Source organism: Crocodylus siamensis, chromosome 1 (genome assembly GCF_052110815.1).
Source record: "Crocodylus siamensis isolate JL-2025a chromosome 1, ASM5211081v1, whole genome shotgun sequence".
Taxonomy (NCBI): domain Eukaryota; kingdom Metazoa; phylum Chordata; order Crocodylia; family Crocodylidae; genus Crocodylus; species Crocodylus siamensis.
The window spans coordinates 138,239,333-138,260,630 of NC_143395.1; the positions used below are offsets into that span (position 1 = coordinate 138,239,333).

A 21,298-nucleotide genomic window follows, 5' to 3' on the forward strand; every position below is an offset into this window, starting at 1 on the left:
TTTGTTTACGGTAAGTTTCATTTACTACCTTTTTTCTCAAAATTTTTGATACTGGGCATGTGACTGTATAGGAGATAGGGAAATAAATTTAATAGCCCTTTTGTCTGAAAAGTTGTATACCAGGTCAAGAAAGAAATTCAATTAAATAATTACCAGCACTCTTGAACACTCTGGCTTGTCTTCTACCCTTGCAATGCAGCAATCTTTAATTAATAGAAATTTGTTCTACAGAATCTGTGAGATTTTTGGAAGATAAAGAAGTTCTCTGTTCCCTTGTGTTAGTTTTTGCTGTATTGTCACAGCCAGTGGCACCAGGAACTGAATTTGAAGTTTTGTGAAATCAGTCCAATCTGCCTGGAGCTTATTTGACCAAGATTAATTCAAAGAAGTGCATATGCTCAGGGGGTAAAAATCTTATTACCTAGAATATGTTGAACCATTTGGTGATCTCAGTTGAGGACAAATATTGATTGAGCAAAAAGATTGTATTTTTAGAGAAGTTGATTTATTTGAGGTCGGTAGGGAGCAAGAGTGGAGCAGTTGAGATACGTGCATGAGCACACACACACACATGCATGCACACATGCAATATGAAAAGTAAAATTTCCATTCAAGGTGGACCATGCTCATTTATCACTAGAGAATTCTGCTCTGCACATGGTTTATTGTTTTACAGGTGTGTGGCCCCATACAGCTCTGACCTAGTGAACTTGGCTGTGGAAGGCAGCCAATAAGCCTGTGTACAGTCATGGTTGGGCCACATTTATGTTAAAAAAAGACTGTCAGCTTTAAAGAGTTGCAGTTAGAGAAGATAGTTAACTCTACCCTTACCCTTTTGATAGGATGGCTATTGCTTGAGACAATATGCTGTGAAAATGTGAAGGGTTTTTAATGTTACCTTATTATTTCTGTTAAGTACACATGTATATGTCTTGAGGAATCCACTTATCTGCTCTGTTTTTTGGAGATAAAGGGAGCATGTGTGGCCGAGGCAGTGCAAGTAGCAGGAGCTTGGAAGAGAAAGCGGATTCATAAGAAAAGTCAGTTTCTGTTGTGGGGAGTACAGTGTAGAGCAGTGGTCTCCAAACTTTTTTGATTGTGTACCCCTATCAGTAAAAAATTTTTGAGCACGCACCTCCAATATATGTATATTTATATTTGAGCACCCCATCAGTAAAAAAATTTTGAGTACTTTCCCCAATTTATATATATTTATTTATTTATAAATTATATACATGTACTACTGTACTAATATATTATGTACATTATAAAACATACACAAAAAATAGAAATTAAATAGTCATTGTTTTTACCTCATAATGTGGCTGACAAAGAGCTTCTACTAGGAGTAGGAGAAGTGTCAGCTCTGCCATTTTCTTGTTGTTCGCTTGTGCTTGCATTATTAGTATTATCTTCAATCCGCGGTTTCTTTGCAGGAATCTTTTAAAGCCATTTATCCATTTTGTGAGGATTAGATTAGTTAAAACTAGATAATATAATCTGTAAATCCACTTAGCCGGGCACACACAAACTGCAATACGAACGGACACTTCTTCCCTCAGGATACCTCACGTACCGTACATGACGTGACTGTCTGACATACGGATGGAGTGAGGGTGCCAGTGTCAATCTGTATATTAAATATTAGTAAAGCTTAATTTCTTTCTTATTTTTTTAGATAAAAAATAATAATACAAGTTTTAATATTTTCTTCACGCACCCCCTGGGATCGTCTCGCGCACCCCCTGGGGTGCACGCACCCAACTTTGGAGACCGCTGGTGTACAGCAGTGGTCTCAACCTTTTCAGAGTTGAGGCAGCCCTCCATAACTTTTGTGAATGGAGTGGCACCCAATGTCAAAAAATCTAATTTATGTATTACAATGCTTACCTCCTTGCAGAGAGGCTGGGCAGTAGGGTGAGGCTTGAGCCTGGCTTATGTGCTTATCACCTCATACCTCACACCCCAGCACCCTCGTGTAATGTTTCTTTTGAGGGGTCTGCACATGGAGCAAAGGAGAGAGCATGGAGGGATATTCAGTGCTGCACACATTTCTGCTCATGCCGTACTCTACTGTCACCTGCTCTGGAGTCTTGCCTGTTCACCTGGGTTAGGTACAGACAGTCAAAAAGCCTGAAGCTGAATCGATTCAATATTTGCAGGTTAGTCTAAACTGCACAGATTAAATTGAAACAAAAGTTAACAGACATTTACCTTTCATTCAGGAAATGCAGCCACATGCCTGCAGTGGCTCAGGCCAGAAGCCGGAGGGCACTAGAGCTGTGTTCACTTCCTCTTCTTGCTGCTCCTGAGATCTCTGGGATTTGCAGTCCAGAATTACAGCAGCAAGACTTTGTAGGTTTGCTCATCACTTCCTCTTCCTGCTTCCAGGTGTCTCTTGGATATGTAGTCTACAGTTGCAGCCAGCAGTAAGTTTGAGCGGGGGAAGGGGTGTTTTAACCCCCATCCCTGGTCTCAGACCGCAGCCAGTGTTTGCCTGGGGGGCAGTCCCCCCTGCAGAATGTACTGCATTCCCCCCTACTTGTCAGCCATCCCACACTGCTCCAGCTGGGGAGTAGAGAGGCAGGGCCAGCCCTGTTCTCTAAAAGAGACAGCATAGCCAGCCCAGGGCTGGAAAGCATGCTGGGATACTCTGATTTAACTTAAACCAGGAAGGGGTCTGGGACAGAAGTTCCATAAACCAGTTTGACGCAAATCAGTTAAGTTTGATACTACATTCAACCAGGTTTATCTTAAACCAGTTTCAGCCATTTTGGCTAGGGACAGACATTACACATAAACTGGTTTAAGTGATCAGAAACTGGTTTAAAGCTAAAACAGAATAGAGGTTCAGTGCACAGAAACCAGTTTGAAAATGGCTGAAACTGGTTAGATACAAAACCTGGTTGAATGTTGAATCAGACTTAACTGATCTGGCTCAAACCCGTTTATGCAATATCTGTCCCAGACCCTGTGCTGGTTTAAGTTAAATCAGAGCCCCCCAGCTTTCCGGCATGTTCTCTGGGCTGGGCTCCACAGCAGATCTGGCCCCTCCCTTCTGTTCCGTGGCTGCAGCTTGACACAGACTTGCAGGCACAGCAGGGTCTGCTGGCTTCCTTGTGTCCCCCTCTCCCCCTCTTCTCACCACTCACTGCTTAATCAGAAATCCCTTCCTCCTCTCTGTCACAGCAGGGACCACAGCCAGCATGTCATATGCTAGCTAATGCCAAGAGGTGTCTGTGTGTGTGCACGTCTCTCTCCAATTTCACTGGGATAGGCAGACAGAACAATGATTGCTTAGGGCTTTTGGAGCTAATCAACAGGTCAGCCTGTAAGCTGTTTAAGAAGTTTGAAGTTACGTGAAGAAAGGCTATTGTTTTGCTAATCAGGTGATAAAGAATGTTACCAGCCCCCCCCCCCCGCCCCGGCTAGCTTGCTCACCTTTCAGTTTGCTGCAGACCACATGATGAAGCAGGGAGGGACATTGAAAAGCTCCGTATCATCAACAGATGCATGCACTGCACACTGCTCCTTGCTTCAGAGTGCTAGCCTAGGTCTAGGGGCTGGCAACACTGCAGCCAGCAGGGAAAAGCCTGGTACTATGCAGGCAGACATCTCTAATGAGAGAGTCCTGCTAGGGCCTGGCTCAACTCACTGCAGAAAGGAAGGGAGGGCTGCTCTAGCATCCCCCAGCTTCTAGCTTGAGCCACTGCAGGCATGTGCTTGAATTTCCTCAGTCCAGAGACAGTGTCTGTCCAGTTTCAAACCAGTTCAGCCTAATCAGGTTGACTAACCTGTAAAGATTGAATTAATTCCAGCTCAGACTTTTTGAATGTCTGACCTTAGCCCTAGAAACTGTGTAGAAGTGCACTGCACTTCTGTTCTGTTACGGGTCTAAACCAGTTTCTGATGACTTAAACCAATTTATGTGTAACTTTTGTCCCTAGCCCGGAGCTCCCAGTGCTGCATTAAGCTGATAATGTGGGAGGAGTCTATTATGTCTGGACAAAACCAAAACAATGTATACTTGAATATGTACATTTATCCTTCCTGCAGATTTTCAAAGGAAAATCATTTTTGCCTTTTATGAAACAAACCCAAGCGCTAGTAAGATTAGAAGACCAATGAGCAGGCTTTGGCACTATAACCCATTCCATTCCAGTGGGTTGTTATGATGTCCTGGCACTTTCTTTTCCTTTCAGAAGGGTGTGCTCAGTCTTATCTTTCCTTTGCAGGTAAGAGTTTTATTCATTTTACTGTACAGAGGTTTCTTACATGAAACCTTAATTGATATCACTGCATTCTTTGTATTGCCATCAAATATCTGATGGTAGTTTTTTTAAAAGTAGGGATTTGTCCCAGTGGACGTGTCCAGAATTTCTTCATTCCTGCCATCTAGTCTCTGATAGATACATAGTTGTTAGTTTCTTTATTGCTGAGGCCACTGTGCTTCAGTGGTTATGCAAGCATGTGTGGCTAAGACTTATACACTTCTCTTGTGCCCTATTTGTAAGAGAGGGTGAATAAAACTTTCTGACCTATTGACTCTGTACCATTTCTTATTTTGTACACCTTTACCTGTGTTCCCTCTTATTTATCTCCTTTCTAAGATGAATTACTTGAATCTTTCCAATCTCTTCTCATATGGAATGTCACATAGCCATGCAAAAGAGCAACAATAAAAAGAGGACTAAGAAACTGCTCCTGAGTAAAACAGGAAATATCTGAAACAAACAGCTTTCCAGTCTCCCCTCCCCCCCCCAAAAAAGGAGAATTGGGTTGAAGCAGATGTATAAGGGGAGCAAATGCCATCTCCCAACAGCTACCACAGCTAGGACTTAATTACCTACTGCCCTACAGCATCATAGAAGTGAGGAAGCTGCCTCTCAGAGTAAAACTGATGTTCTTTCCCAATTACTCACATGGCCTGATTAATCTAGCTCTGTGTGAAAGCCTGTAGGGGCTGAGAGATAGCACTTACCCATGGAACATAGAGGCAAATGAAAAAAGTTCCTGCATGGCCCTAATCAAGCTGTTCTTCCTGTTGTTCATTTGTATCTTCTACTCTGGGGTTCAGGGCCACTGGGTCCACATAAGCAAGCATTAAATATTGCCTCTCTTGTCCATCTTATAAAGCCCTGCCTTTCCTAGCCTAGTTGAGATCAGCACTGGGCTGGACTGCATGGCAAGAGGTGAGCGTGGATTGCCCTACCTTCTTGCTCCTACAAAAAGCAATTCCAGATCTTGAGTGAGGGTTTTGTAGTGCATCTGATGACACTGATGTGATTTCACTTTTAAAGCATATCATAGCATTGTACAATGTTCTCTGTTTCAGAGAAATGTCAGTCTAAATTGGGCTTGCAAAGTCCAGCCTGAAGTAGACTCCATTTCCCAGTAGCCCCTACTCGCATCACTGCAGATGGTTTCTATGGAGACCTCAGGAGCAGTGTGGCTGTGACAGTGCAGGACTTGGGTCTCCATGGAGACCAGCCCCAGCAGTGCTGGTTGGAAGCAGTGATTTTTGCAGTGGTGACAGTGTGGTCCATAGCCAGGGCAGAGCTGCAATTGTGGCTCTGCCCCAGCTCCGGACCATGCTGTCACCACTACAAGATCCCAGCTCCAGCCCTGGAGCAACTCCCTGTCCAGCCATGTGCCCTGACAGTGTTGTTGGGGCCAGTCTCCGTGGAAAACCTGGCCTTACGCTGTCATGGCATCACTACTGTTGGCATAGGTGACGCATAGCGGGGGCATGTGCCCCCCCTGAGATTGGCCACCTCTGAAGCCGCTACTGGCTTCTGCAGGCAGTTGCTGCTTGCCACCCCCCCCGACCCCGATGCAGCTGCTGGTGTTTGAGGGCAGTCCCTGCTCACCACCCCCTGCTGCTGACACTGCTGCTGGCCTCTGCAGGTGGTCCCGCCTCGCTGCTTGCTACTCATTGCTGCTGACACCACCTCTGGCATCTGCGGGCATCCACAGGCAATCCCCACTGCTGCCTACAAATGGTGCCCCAAAGTCTCGGGAGTCACCAGTCATTCATGGCTATTGAGGTCTCCATGAAATCCAGCCACAGCAACACAGGCAGGGGCTGCTGGGAAATGGAATCCGGCCACTAGCTAGATCCACCATTTTACTCATCCCTGGTCTAAATGATGTGAAACGAGCTGAAATAAAATGATTACAGTGCTCCTAAATACAACTAGTAGCACTATTATGTGTCATCAAGAACTTATTTTGATTAGTTTGTTTTAACTGTGCCTGCAATGACCTGTCTTTTCCTCATTGTGCGAAGGTCCATAGGTTGCCATAATGGGTACTGAAGTTTGTTTCCAGCTTAGGGGCAAACCAAGACCTGTTGGTCACTGTCATGGTCACCTGAAGTTCTCTCCAGATTTAGACCACAGGACTCACCTGCTATTCTCAGCTGTTTCTGTGTGGTGCTGGCTGGGCTGGATCAGCTCCTGCTGCATCCTGCAGTCTGGGCCGTGCAGCTGGGACATAGTGCCAAAGTGGTGGGCAGGCAGGGGAAGCAGTGGCAGCAAGTGGGAAAGTAGAAAAGTGGCAGGAGAAGGACAGTGGTAGCAGATAGGAAGGGGAAGTGGCAGGGAGCGGGAGCATGGGACCCGTGCTGGTGCCCCAGAGCCAGGAGCAGCAGCAACATGGAGCCTGGGGTTGGAGAAGCGATGTCAGGTGCTGTGCCTGCTGAAGCAGGGACTGTGGGCAATGAAGTAGGGGAAAAGAGAGTGTGTGTGTGTGTGTGTGTGTGTGTGTGTGTGCATGTGCATGTTCCTAGGGTGAGTCCCACATGCATATTCCACCATACACATATACCCACACCCCCCTCACACTGTCATACACACAAACCCCACACCTACACCCCTCACACACCTCAGCCACCCTCTTCTCCATACATGCCACATCCCTTCCCACCAACCCTTCCCCCATATACTCTCAGCCCCCTACAAAACACACATACCCATACGCCCATGTGCTCCCTCACCCCACATACACAGCCTCACCCTCCACACCTATCCATTTCCACACAAACCCATACCCTCCCCCGCACTGCACATTCCCACTCCCCCCACAAACCTATACCCATTCACCTACACTCCCATACCCCTCACAATATACAAGAGTAAGACTTCACTTTAAACTATTATACAGTCACCTCTATGTACACTACACAAACTCATGTAAATCAGGGCAAAATATTTTTTGAAATCAAATTAGTGAATGTTTAATAGATGTTTGAATTTTAGAATATAATTTGGTATTTTTCTGGTTCCAAGATGGGAAACTTGCTAAAGGAGTACTTCTGGGGGGCAAGGGTAGGGACTTCTGGTGGCAAAAGTCAGGTGTTAGGGGTTGGGACTTCTGGTCCCAAGATGGCGAGGTACTGTCAAGGGGTGGGGTTACTCACGAAGCCCTCAACAGCTTGCCAAAACTTGGTAAGTGGCCCTCCAGCCGAAATAATTGCCTGTCCCTGAAATAAGCCTAGTTCTTTTAGCTGTTTATGCTCTATCAATTGTGCTGCCAGGAGGCAAATTTGCATAAAGGGTGAAATCTGGGAAGACTATTTACCTGAGAAAATAAAAATCTGACAGAAGACAGTTCCTCCCTCCTCTTTTCCCCACTCTCCCTTTTTCAGACTGATGCTAAGATTATGAAACCATCCCCAAACCATGGCAGTAAGAAGGAATCCAAAGCAGTAATTTGCATACAAGATGATCTCTGGCTTGCGTAAGAGAAAAGTCATCCACCTAGTTGTTGCACAAAAAATATGGAATTGCAGTCATTTTATCTAATTCCAAATCTAATATACCATATTTCATGCATATGACATACCCTACAATATAGTATGCACCTTGCTTCTGAAACACAGAATTAAGATGAAAAAGATTTTTCCAGAGTTCTAATTGCATAGAGAAGGAACAGAGCCTAATCTCCAGCTGACTCAGCCTCTTGTTTCTGCTTAGACTGTGGAAAAAGGAAGAGGGAGATCAGGAGCAGCAGATAGCAAAATTACCTTGAAGTTAGCTCTATGAATGGAACATCAAGACCATTAAAAAGGAGAGAGAGTCATTAACACCTCTGGAGTAGAGAACAATGAGCCATTAAATCAATTGACTCCCTCAGGTTCCTGAACAGGAATACCACAGCTGCTGCACTGCAAAGCAGGAATCAAGGCAGGGTGCTTCTATCTCAGACAGAATATCAGCTTCCCACTTAATACATACAGTCCAATTTTGGCTGATTTTGAGGAAAAAGTATGCATTGTATACTAGAAAATATGATATATCTGCTTTTCAATTTAGGCCATCTTTACCAGATCCCCATTACTTTCTGTACATGAATGTTACAGTAAAAATACCCAAGGCCCTGCTGAGGACTGTCTTTGTTGTGCTCAATGGTTTTTACATTAACATGGAGAAAGAAGCAGTGCTACCTCACAGAATTTGTTATCTAAAAAAGAACAAAGATAGGATATCTAATGTTCAAGGAAATGAATCTGGTAATGTCTGGTACCATTTTTTTGTTATGTGGCCAGGGTTTTTGTTTTATTTAAATGTTTTAATTTACAAGCAGATATAAGGTGAGTGGAAGAGTAGGAAACAGGTGATCCTTTTAAGTGATGACGATACAAAGGTAGACTTTTGCTGTTATAAAGTGCTCTTGTTTCTTTAGTCTCTTTAGGCCTACATCAGTTTAGAGAGAAGCCTCTACTTTCTGCATGTCTACACTAGTGAAGAAGTTTGTTGTGTAGGATTCAGAACACACACACACACACACACAGAGTGAGAGAGAGAGAGAGAGATCTGCTAGTCACGTGTAGAACTCTTCAGCTATTCAAGAAGCGGTGGTGGTACCCAGTAACGCACCAAGGGCACAATCTCTGTGGTCTCCCAAGACCAATGGCTGCCAATGATGATTGATCAGTCTATCTCTAGATAGACAGATGTGGATGCATTGCTGTATATCTGAGCCTGACATCCTTCAGAATATTCACTTCCTGTTTACTTTAATTTACATTCTGTAGAAGTCTTTTACCACAATAGTATATGTGTATTTCATTACTTCATGTAATCACACAGATAGAAAAGGCTAATTCATTTATGAATCTCAAGAATAAGGAGATTATCTTGTATTGGCTTTCTATTATTTGGTCTCAGTGTTTTTTTCCTTAGTATGCTAAACTTCAGCACACAATACTTTAACATGTAAATATGAGATTGCAGACAAAATCGGAGAAAAGAAAATCGGAAATAGGCTTTCATTACTGGAATGTGGTTCTCCTCATATTATTTTTTTTTAGTCTTCATATGTGCAGGGCCAGGTGCATTCCTCATGCAACAGAATGATTGAGAAGTTACTCAAAATAATCAATATAAGATCTGTTAAGTATCCACTGCTACATCATGGTGTTTGGTAGCATCTAAAGGTCCCACAGGAAGTATGTAGCTAGGCAAGAAACATAAACCAGATTGTCTGCACCATCTTCTCCCTTGATTTCAAATGCATCATCATCTTTTAGGGACCTCCATCAAACATAGCGCAAAATATTTTTTGGTGATTTCTCAACTCAACTCAGCATGCACCCAAAACATTTTTTATTTTTTATGTGTTCCTTTAAGATGTGAGTTTTAAAAGGTTAACAGAGCACTGGTTTGCCCGAATATAGTAAAACATTTGGTTCTTTAAAGTTTTCCCACAGCTTGCTCTTAGGTATTAAGTCAGGCCCATATTATAAATAGCAAGTATTCCCATGTCCTGTAATTTTGTGGCTGACTCATATGTGTTCACTGGCATATTATTTCATTCATAATCTAGTAAACCTAATTCCTTGCCTTGTTTTTTCTTAGCCTGATCTAGTGGGTATAAAGTGTAGCTTCCAAATATATTTTGCAAATCTTTGCTGGTTTTATTTTCCTATATCCTTATTTAAACTCTCAGAATGTGCCTATGTCTGTTGCTGGCACTTTAAATTTAAAAACTATATGGCTATTTACATGAGCTGAAGAAATTACATGCCAAGTATAGATTTCTGACAGTTGCATAAATGCCAAGATTCTTCCTTCCCTACATTGCATGAGTGACTGGTGCCTCATAAATCTGGGGGGGCACCTGCAGAAGACACTGCTGGTGGCAGCTGCCAGGGGGGGCACCAGCCCTACTGACAGCATCAGTGTTGGCCATCGGGGGGGCACGTGCATGCCCTACCAGTCGCCCATGCTACATTGTCAGCTAAATATGTTCTTCAGTTTTGTCTTATTCTAGTCCTTCCATCAGCTGGGTAACAGCGTTACATTCTCTGCATTAGAGTTATTCTGTTTAGATATCAAAAAGTTTTTTAATAATCAGCTGATAGGCTATAGAGGCTTTGTATGAGCACCAGCTGGCAAGCAATCAAGTTCCTTATGAGTTGTTCTGCCATAGAAGGGTGAGGTAATACATGATAATTATGGGCCAACCAGTTCATTTGGAGCTTATTATTAAATTAAAGACCCCTATAAAGATATTTGCCTTTCTTCCCAAACAGAAGGAGTAATTGAGCTTCTAAGATAATACAGGCCCCATCTACATGTTACATTTATGACATGATTAACCAGTTTATCATGCCTTAAGTTGTGACCTAGCCACATGTTCAGTCAATTAGGCCAAGTACAGCAGTCAAAAAGCCTGAGGCTGAATCAATTAACTCTTTGAAGGTTAGTCTGAGCTGCATAGATTGAACTGATAAGCTAGTGAACAGACATTAACTTTTGATTCCAGAAATGCAGCCACATGCCTGCAGTGGCCCAGGCCAAAAGCTAGGGGGCACTAGAGCATGCCTCCCTGCTGGGCTGGAGCAGACAGCTTAGGCCAAGGCTAGCCTACCCACCCTATGAGGGAGTGGGGTTTGTGGGGGAGGTACAAAGCATCCTGGGATGCTGGGGCACTGTGAGTTAACTTGAACCTGGAGGGGATCTGGACAGAAGTTCAGTAAACTGACTTAATCTAAATGGGTTAAGTCTGATACTACATCCATCCAGGTTTATCTTAAACTGTTTTTTGCCATTTTGAAACTGGCTTATGTGCACTGAACTTCTGTTGTGGTACACGTTTGAACCAGTTCCCAATCACTTATACCAGTTTATGTATAATTTCTGTCTCTGGCCTTAATGGCATGATAAAACAAGGAATAAGACACAAAGTTATTCCACAAAAAATGTGGAATAATTTTGTGGCTTGTTCTTATCATGCTATTAATTGAATGTGTGGCCAAGTGTGCCCCTGTATCTGACAGGGCTCCCAGCTGTGGGGTGCACCATGTGCTGCCATGGCTGTGAGCCCTGCTGCTGGTGATCCCAGGATCCCACTGCCAGGGCAGATTTGATTTAAATCACAATTTAAATAACTGGTCAGGAAGCCTTGATTGAATCATTGTTTTCTACAAAAAGTACATTCTTGTTGTTTGATATCCTTTATTCATTTAACTTCTTGAAACTTTGCACTTTTAGAGAAAGGTAAGGGCTTGACTGTGTGTACATAAACTTGCAGGGAGACAATAGGCCCCGTGGTGTACTGATTGTGGGGGGACAGGGACTGGCAGCACTTCTGATTTCATTGCCAGCATTTCTGGGCTGCTGGGGGACCCTCTATCCCCTCTCAGCGATCGGCCATGGATAGGGAGAGAGGGGGGACAAATGCAAGCATTGGCCCCGGGCACCAGAGACCCACAGTACGTCACTGAATAGGGCTGATGGGTAGGTAATCAGGTCTGTTATCTCTCACCTCCATATATTGCTGTTAACAAGGTTGTTATCTCTAAAAAAAACCTCTCCTTATGCCTGAAGAATGGCATTTGTGCTCCCAAACTTGCAAAAAACAGTGTTTCTAACTATTTAGTTGGTGTAATAAAAGATCATTTACCCAAAGAACCTTGTCTGCCAATGATCTCTGGAGACAAAAATCCACTGTTTGAGAACTGAAACTAAGCACCACAGAGATGTTTAATGGATCTTCTAGACTAAGCGCTGAGTCCCATTGGGTAGAGTGGTTTTGTTTAACCTTTACTAGTCTGTAGAGGAGCCTCTGGGAAACCCATAAGACTGTCCATGGTTTGGTTTGTTGCGACCTATTTATAAACTTGTAAAAAGTTACATGAATATATTGTCTCAAACAGTATATAATTAGAAGTTATGTTCCCTATTCCATGATTATATCTTTGAGCTTTAACACATCTTAAATTAAAACCATCTTTATATAAGTTTATTTTTTTTAAAGCATTTTAACAAAAAAAAATACAATTCAAATCTGATTTAAATCAAAAAATCATTTTTCTTAAATAGTTGATTTTTATCTACCCTGCCCCCTGCACTAGTAATAAGGCATGTTGCTGAGACCCACTGTCATACCTCCTGGCATACATGTGACTGAGGATCGTGCATCAGATCCTATCACGCCTTCACCTAAACATCTAGAGGGGCCCAGAGTGTTACCCTTGTAATAAAGGTAGGATACATGGGAGTACTCGTAAAAAGAGATTTGAGAGTTCCTGGTTCCAATCACTTGAAAAGTCAGGTGTTATTAAAAACCCCTGTTACAAGATCAGAGTCAGTATCTAGTGTCTCACTTTGGTTGTTATATTCCATACCTAATAATTTTAGTAGTCTTACCATCCAAGTTGGATATTTTTCTTTATAATTTGTTTCTTTCTGGCACAGGGTAGAGTACAGACACTGGAGGAAAGGAATGACTTGGTTATGAATGCCTTTAGGTGAAAGATAGTTTATAGTTTGTACACCGGATTTGTTCATTCATGCTTCCAGCTATGGTGCTTGGATGGATGCTTTAATAAGCCGCTTGATAAAATACCACCAAAATGAATTATAGTTAGTTTTGAATGGGAATTGTATTTGTCTACAAACACAAAAACAAATAAAAAACAGCAAATGTTTTTTGTGGTTTAGATTATGGAAAGGTATGTTGCTCCAATATTTTGTTTAAAGCCTTTGGGGACCTATTAGGTGTTTTGTCAGAAATGGTGTTCACTGTTTTTAGTGCAAATTTCCAACCATATAATTTAAAAATTATATCTCACTCTAAATTCACCTTTCTTAAACAGCGCCCTTCATCTTGGGTGACCAATGTTATTTTTTTCCTAGATAGATATTATGTTTTATATTCAACATAACAAAACTGTATTTCTCAGATTAATTTTAATTTATAGTATTAATTCTCTAAGCATGTAGTTGTATGCTGAACAATGAAATGGCATTATAGGATTCCATTTTATAATACTAATATTTTGATTTTAAAAAAGAGTGTTCCTTTAATTTCTCTGCCAACTCAGTATTGGACCTGAACATTTAGGTGGCTTTTTCCTGGCTTATCAATCAGCACTAGTAAAAAAGGGCGCCTATACACGACACACTGCAATTACTCAATTAATCAAGTTTGCTGGAACATGGTAATTATTGCGCTCCAGCAGACTCCAGCATTTCTTGTATCAGTGTCCTTGTGCTAAAAAAGGGCAGCAAGAGCACTTTAATTAAATCTCATTCAACAAGCTTTAGTTAAAGCACCCCCACTGCCACTCTTAAGCTCAGGGTTACCGATACATGAGAAGCTTTTGGAGCTGCTTCAATTCCCCCTCCACTTATGGAGCATGTGTATAAATGCCCATAGATTCCACAGACAGAACATAGCTCGCAGTGTTTTTACAGAAATGGAAGCCAGAAAAAAAGTCCTATTTTTTCCATATCTGTACTGGCTGTACAAATGACTAAAAAGAGAGAGAATTGCATTTCTTTTCAGTGAAATAATAAGTAAACGTGATTTTTTTTTTTGTGTGTACACACAAAAACATCTACTAAAAGGACTATTTTATAATCTTACTTTTTTGGCTATAACCATACTTCACATTTTATTAGATTTTGGGTTTTAAAACTCCATTACAGAACAATTGGGGCAGTCACCTATTATTTATTCAATTAAGCACACTGCTTGCCTGCTGTCCCCAGTTCTTTTTATGTAACATGACCAGCTCAAATGATGATTATTATATACTTAAAGTGATTGAGAACTGTCCAGTAGCTGCAAAAAGAAGTGCTAACTGTTTTATCCCCTTTGGCATCCGTCTAAGAGGCACAAGAAGGTGAAAATAGCATAATTTCAATTGCAAGTACTTTAGTCATGTTGCCTATGTATAGGAAAGGTTCCAACCTACAGAACGTTTTAAAACTTTGATAGAGGAACATTATAAATACTCTGCCACCTATGCCATCTGCTTTAGCTATCTTTCTATCTTAGGATATGTCTATATGGTGTAAAGTAGAGATACCTGAGCAAGTTTTAAATGAGTAGCTCAGATACTGAAAGCAGTTTAGCCCATGTGAAGCTCCAGGCTGTCATGGCTAATGTACCTAGGGTCTTTAGTTCAGTAGCTGAAGGTCTTGGCTGTCTTGTCACATGAACTGGATATTTTTCTTTTCTCTTGATGATAAAAGTTTTTGTTATTTCTTTTTGGTACAATCTGGGAGCACAAAACCCTGTGGAAAGAAATTACTTTGGATTAAATTTTGCCTGGTAAAAAGGCAATTCATAGTTTAGTGGACCCAGTTGTATTGTATCATTTCAGTTGTGGTGCAAGGATTTTGATGGAGAAATTTGCTCATATAGAGCTCATTGCTGCTGCATCTTGGCGGATCATGGGACCTTTTCACTGCACTGCAATCTTCACTGTTGTTTTTTTTTGGTAAATGTCTCTCCCTGTAGTTTTTACCATTACCTTGCATATATTCTCTGCTATTTAAATGTCCCAGAAATTTGTATCAGCTTGTAACTATTGCCAAGAGTTCTAGGGCAGATATAAATATGGGAGGTAATCTTCTTCTTTTATAATGTTGCTGAGTTGAGCAGTGAAGAGGTAGATCATATATTATTGGTCTTTCTGTAAGTACCTTCCTAATTCTGTTCTGCAGTAGATTTGCATCATCAATGAATGGTTGTAGAATAGCTCAGGAATGATAAGAGTCAGCAAACAGCTGAATTTATATACATAATACTGTACATCAATCCTGGAGTGTTGCATTTGCTGTGAGATACTTTTATTATTGTTACTACGTTTCTAGGCACTTGAGGTAGTGATACACAATTCCCTGCACTTGTTACATTCATGGTATGATTAATGTGTCAATTGTGTCAATTTAAAGCTCCATAAAATAGGAAACCAGTCACAAAGGGCGCCTGTGCACGTGATGGACTTCTGCTTCTATGCGTGCTAATTAGCGTGCGTTAGAACAGGTAATAAAGTCTGCTGTCCTAATTATAACACTCCAGCAGCTCGTTGAACAAGCTTTAGTTACAGCACCCCCACCACAATTTTGAAGTGTGGGATGCTGAGTACACACGATGCTGCGGGCACTAATTCAAGTGCGCCCTCTCCCCCCACCACCCTGGAGCATGTGGACACTGGAAGATGTGGGACTGCCATCCATATATAATATAGAATGTGTACCCCTAGTTCACAACCCCTGATGCAGAACATTTTTGTGATAGGTTTGTACAGTGCCTTAAATTGAATGCATGGTGTGTTCACACACCATGGCTATCTTGGGCTCAATGCAGAATCAGCCCCCGACAGCCCTGGGTCTCTAACCAGCCCAGAGCTGACAATCAGCTGATTGTCCCCTCTGGCCTTTGGGCAGCCCCAAGTCTCCTGCTGTCCCAGGGCTGTCCTGGGGGCCAGTGCCAACAGTCAGCTGATTGTCAACACCAGTCCATATGATAGCTGCAGCTCTCCAAACAACCCAAAGCTGCCCTGATCAGGAGCAGGGAAAGTTGGGGAGCTTCCTTCACTGGGAAATTTAAATCTCTGTACATGTCAGGGCTGTTAGATGTGGAAGTTTAAATTACCTTGTGTGTGGAGCCCCTCGACTCTGCTTGCCAGGAGGCTTTGATTCCCCATGCCTGGCAGCCCTAGCTGGGCTGCTGGGAGCAATGATTTAAATTCATGGGCAGTGGGGAGCCCCTCAGCTTCACCCCTCCAAGGGGTGCTTTCATTCCTTGGAAGTGGCAGCAAGAATGCCAGCAAACACACAGTTGGCACCTCTCTGATTAGATGGTGAATGAGGTGGAGTTGCAGGAGAGGAAGGAATGGTTTGACACTTCAGGTAGTTGGATTCTGTCCCTGCCTCTGCTACAGAACCTCTATATAAGTCTGGGCAGGATACTTAAACCACATTTTTACAGGAAGTCATTAACAGTGTTCCTCATTTTCTAGGTAGCAAGCTTAAGACATCTGGGATCTAAGATTTACAAGAGTGCTTGGGATTTGACTGCAAGTGAAGGCACTGAAAGCTATGCTTTGAACACATAAAGCACTATTCCTACTACTCTTTCAGAAAGATCGGGCTAAGAAAGACAAAATAAGCACTCAAAATGATTGTGTGATCTTCAAGTTTGTGAATCTGTGACTTAATAGCTTTTACATAAAATGAGGAATTTTTGTGAAGCACTCAAGTGCTTTAAGTTAGGAATTGGGCCACACGTTGTAAAATGAAATATCAATTTGCTGCTTATGAAGTGACTGCCATCTGTAGTGTGTGCTGAATGAGTCAGGTTTATAAAAAATATAGTAGTGAGTGTGTGATCATGTAATTAAATAGTCCGCTAATGTACCAATGAGGTAAGGGGTCAAATGAAGCTTGCATTTTTGACATTTTCTAACTTTTGAGTTTTTGGCTTTGCTGCCTGAATAGTCTCTCCCCCCAAGGTTTTTTCACACTACAGGTTCAGAATATAGTACATACTTGCCTCATCTACATGAGACACTGACTGAGTATTAGCTTGTTACTACTGTGTAAGTAGCGTAACATGGCAGGAAGCATGATACAATGCTGTTGTGCAGTAGTAACCAGTTACTGCGCAGTCAGTGTTACCTAACAGCTGTTTGGCAATGATACTGTGCAGTAACTCCGGTTACTTGTTTATAGAAGTACTAAATGACTGTGCAGTAACGATTGCACAGTCAGCATCTTGTATAATTGCGGCCACTGTAGCCTATATCACTGGCTATTCATTGATGCATGCCCCAATTTAGTAGGCCTCTCAGTGTTGTGTACATGTCAGTTGTACCTGCAAGGCTTGAGCATGCAGTTGAATAGTGCGGGCCAAATATTTGGTCTTGTATTACACTGCTGAACCAAAATAGAAATATTTTCATTTTTTTTTAGTGAAGACAGGTTGATGGGTTTCATGTATTTTCTACCCGTGTTAGAAACATGACTATAATAAGATACTATATTTCCTAGCATGTAGCATACCCTGGAATACAACGCACCTTATTTTTGAAAGGCAGAATGTAGGAAAAAAAATCTTTTCTTTGTATTTGTACTTCTCACTTGTAGTAAGTACCTGAGAAGCAGCAGCTAGGAAGCTGAGCCTACCCATTGTTTTGCAATCATGTGCAGATTTTACTTTTACCTTTGTCTAGTAAGGTAAAAACTGCTCTTACTGTATTTCTTGCATATAATGTATGCTGCAATTTCCAGCAATGGTTTTTAAGTAAAAAACAATAGTTATATGCAAGAAAATACAGTAATTTTATTACACAATTTTTGGGGCAGTTGTAAGTTTGTGAAAGGTCCATCACTTTGTTGTCCTGGTCCCTGGCCTGCGCTCCTAGGCACTGCTGCTGTATAATTACTAAGTAGGAGTAATAGAAATAATATTTTCATTTATATAGTAAATTAAAATCAGCAGGTAAAGCGGACTGCTGACTAGTTTTACTGTGCTTCTCAAAGTATAGAAGTAAGCAAGCTCCCCTTCACTGTTGTACCAGAGTGGCAAGCAACAAAGAATGCAAAACTAGGGGGAGACAAAGGAGGCAGTCTTCCTCTTGCCCCACCTCCCCACCTGCCCCTTGCCACTTGCTTCCCCCATGGAGCGCCAGCTGCCTCCCCTGGGCTGGTACTCAAATCCAGGACAGGGGTTTCCCCCCACCCATGTTGAATGGGGGAAAAAAATCCATGCCTTAGATTTGACTCAATATATTATTTAATTAAAAATGAGGCTAGAATGAGGTTGTGGGGGGAAGAGGGGTGATTTTCCATTTTGATGATTCACATGTTAATGTTATTGATTATAAAGACTGAATGAGAATTTGAACCAAACAGGAATTTTATCTTGAAATTGGCCCTTCATGCTGGGATGAGTAATTTAGAAACCTTTGTGCTTCTATATGAAAAAGTGTGTTGTGTAACAGAGCATGATTTAGTAGAGAAGGTCAACATTTTTATTTTATTTTAATCCTTCTAGCCTTCAGGAAAAAGAACAGTCACTCAGCATGTCCATTAAAGAAACTGCTGCCAAAGTAAGTATATGTCAATTAGCATTCTTTTCAGTACATTGAAGAGACTAAGATAACGCTTTACTTTTTTAATGTAATATTTAGTATTTTGAAAGGCTGAAATATATGGATTTCTCCTGAATGATTTTTTGCTTCATGTGTAAATATCCTTAAACATCTATTTAAAAAAGGGAAATTTAAACCTGGTGAAGGCAGTATAAATGCATGTGTGTCTGCCAAAGGAAGCAGGTGGAGCAGTGCATTAAATGTAACATTTCTTGGCTCATGTTCACTCAGGAATCCAATCTGTTGGCCTCAGTTTAGAAAAGAGCTGTCAGCTTTATGAAATGAAAGTGAACTCTGATAACAATTGAATGTCTTCGTTCTCAGGGTAGAGGGGCTTATCCTCATACCTGTTTTGCAGGTGTAATTCCAGAATAAATCTTCTAAAGGCAGAGTAATTATTTGGAATTTATGTTGGTGGAAATGTAATCAAGTTGAGGGGTGATTATGGGAAATTCCTTTTTAATCTCAGCAGAGTAAAACACTAGACACATTCGTGTAATGCGTCGTAATTTTTTTGACGCCGGTGGATTGTATTGCATTTCTATGTTCTGCTGTACTGACCTTCATTTTTATATCATCCCTTTGGAGGCTTTGATTCTTGAAAATACTTATGCATGTGCTTAAATTTAAGCAGGCAAGATAGCCCATTATTAACATCTGTAGTAAAAGTAAAGCCACGTATAGCTTACAGAGCTGGGGGCTTGGTTGTCACATGGGTCACATATTTGTATAATACGTAGTGGTATAGCTGCTTGATCCGTGACAGGTGGGATTTTCAAAGGTATTGTGTGAGATAGGGGCCCTGGTTCCATTGTATTTCTAGTAGTCCATCACAGTAGTTTGTGCTCAGTTGATTCAGAGTTTCATTTTTGAACACAGGTGCCTTAAATGATGTGTAGAAGACTAATTTTTTTGAAACTCTATCCAAGAAATAAGCAATGGCTCATTCAAAAAACTATTTATACATATTCTTGTATGGTTTGGGCATGTGAATGCATACTTGATAAGTACAATAGTTTGTTTGTGCCCACTGTCATACTCAGTGTGGGTATAAACAGTAGGTACACTATCCATTTTTACAGTTACTAAGACATGCAGTAACTTGCAGATTTTTGTAGGGAGTTTTGGTTCTTGATGGTTTCAAATTGAATTCAAAAGTATTGTGAGACTTGCAGCATACTTGTAGTTTCATCATGGATGCTGTTGCTTTCGTTTAGCTCCCATCTGACTTTCAATTTCTTCTTCTGCAGTTTCCAACCACTACAACAGTTATAGAAGTTGCATATATAAGAATGGAACATTATGCTAGTTTTGTTCTGACAGTGGCCAGTTGTAGATGTTTTGAAGAGAGATTTGAATTATTTTTTATGCCCATAATTCTGTAATGCTATATAGTAGGAGAGAAAATTACCTTGATCTTGACCAAAAATCTGTTTATATCCTGAAATGTTGCAGTTGCACTTCTAGGTGTCTCCACCCCTCTATCTGTAATTCAGCATTTTGAAACCTTTGGAAGCTTAAGTCCCATTTTAAGAAATTTGAACCAATCATACACTGCCTAACAGCTCCGGCATGAATTGTAAAAAGACTATAAATCTCATCTCTCCCTGCTGTAACTTATGGCACTTTACAGGAAGTGCCATAAATTACAGTGTTCCCTCCGTAGTGGGGAGGGTTTGGGGGATTGAGCTCTAGTTTGGAGAGGCTACATGTCTGAAGCCACGCTCCTCTAGCCCTTGCCCTTCCCCTTCCCAGCTCTGGTGCCATCTTCAGATGGGAAGTGGGAAGGGAGCAGAGGGAGCTTGGTTTGGGGTTTGCTCAGCCTATACTGGAGGGTGGGGCGGATGGATTGGAGCACCTTCAGCTCCCAGGACTTGCTGACAGACATTAATAAACTCTCTGTTTCGGAGAGTTCAGATTGTCAAATGATTGATATTTTTAAGAGTTTTGCAACCATGCATTTCTGTCAATACATGGCTGTAGAGTGGTTCAGGGGCCCGGTCTCATGACAAATTGTCACTTCTGTCAGTGCCCTTTATCACTGCATTCCTGCTCCCTTACTTGCATAGACACATGCATGGGAAGTGCTGGTGTATACCTTCATTATATGACAATACCATACTTCCTTGCTCTCTTTTTAAATATCTTTTAATGAGTAGACATGTGGATAACAGACTTCATTTTTTTTAAATGAAAGCTTGAAAATTTAGGATAACAATTGAGAGGTTTTTCTACTCTCTGCCTTACCCAGCCAGTCCTTCATGCTTCCCATGGAGATGAGCACTGTTTACACTCTGGGAAACCTTGTGGTAAATTCAAATATTAGTCCAATCTCTCTCTCTCTCTCTTTCTCTCTCTAAATAAAACTAAAAAATGTCTAATAATATAAAGGTATAGGTGTAGAGATAGATATAGATATCTAATCCTGTTCTCAGTGGTGGCAGAGGATAGAACAAGGAGCAATGGTCTCAAGTTGCAGCAAGGGAAGTTTAGGATAGAAATTAGGAAGCATTTTCTCACAAGGTAGTAAAGCATTGGAACCCAGACAGGTGGTGGAACCTCTATCCTTGGAGGTTTTTAAAGCCTGGCTAGAGAAAGCCTTGGCTGGGATGATCTAATTGAGGATGGTCCTGTTTTGAGCAGGAGGTTGGACTGAATGACCTCCTGAGGCCCCTTCCAACCCACATTTTCTATGGGCACTTTTACATGTGCTCCAGGAGATGGGAGTGAGGTGGGGGCAGTGTGAAGGAGAGCAGAATAAAGAACATTATATGTTTTTTTACCTTCATCATAAGGAGAAATCTCTTCTCCTTCCTGACAGCTGCTTCCTTTCCCCAGGCCTTTAATATTTACATTGCCATTCTTTACCTTTTTTATTTCTTCAATGTCATTTTTGAGTTG

General features: G+C 41.5%; 1 protein-coding gene across 4 annotated transcripts in view; it reads left to right on the forward strand.

Annotated features, from left to right (window-relative positions):
• Nucleotides 1-21,298, forward strand: part of DISC1 (DISC1 scaffold protein) — a 392,283-nt gene that overhangs the window by 138,599 nt on the left and 232,386 nt on the right. For all 4 annotated transcript variants that reach the window (XM_090044055.1, XM_090044071.1, XM_090044079.1 and 1 more), the window contains exon 7: nt 18,301-18,355. In XM_090044055.1, the coding sequence (XP_089900181.1) occupies nt 18,301-18,355 (55 nt within the window). The remainder of the gene's footprint in view (nt 1-18,300; nt 18,356-21,298) is intronic.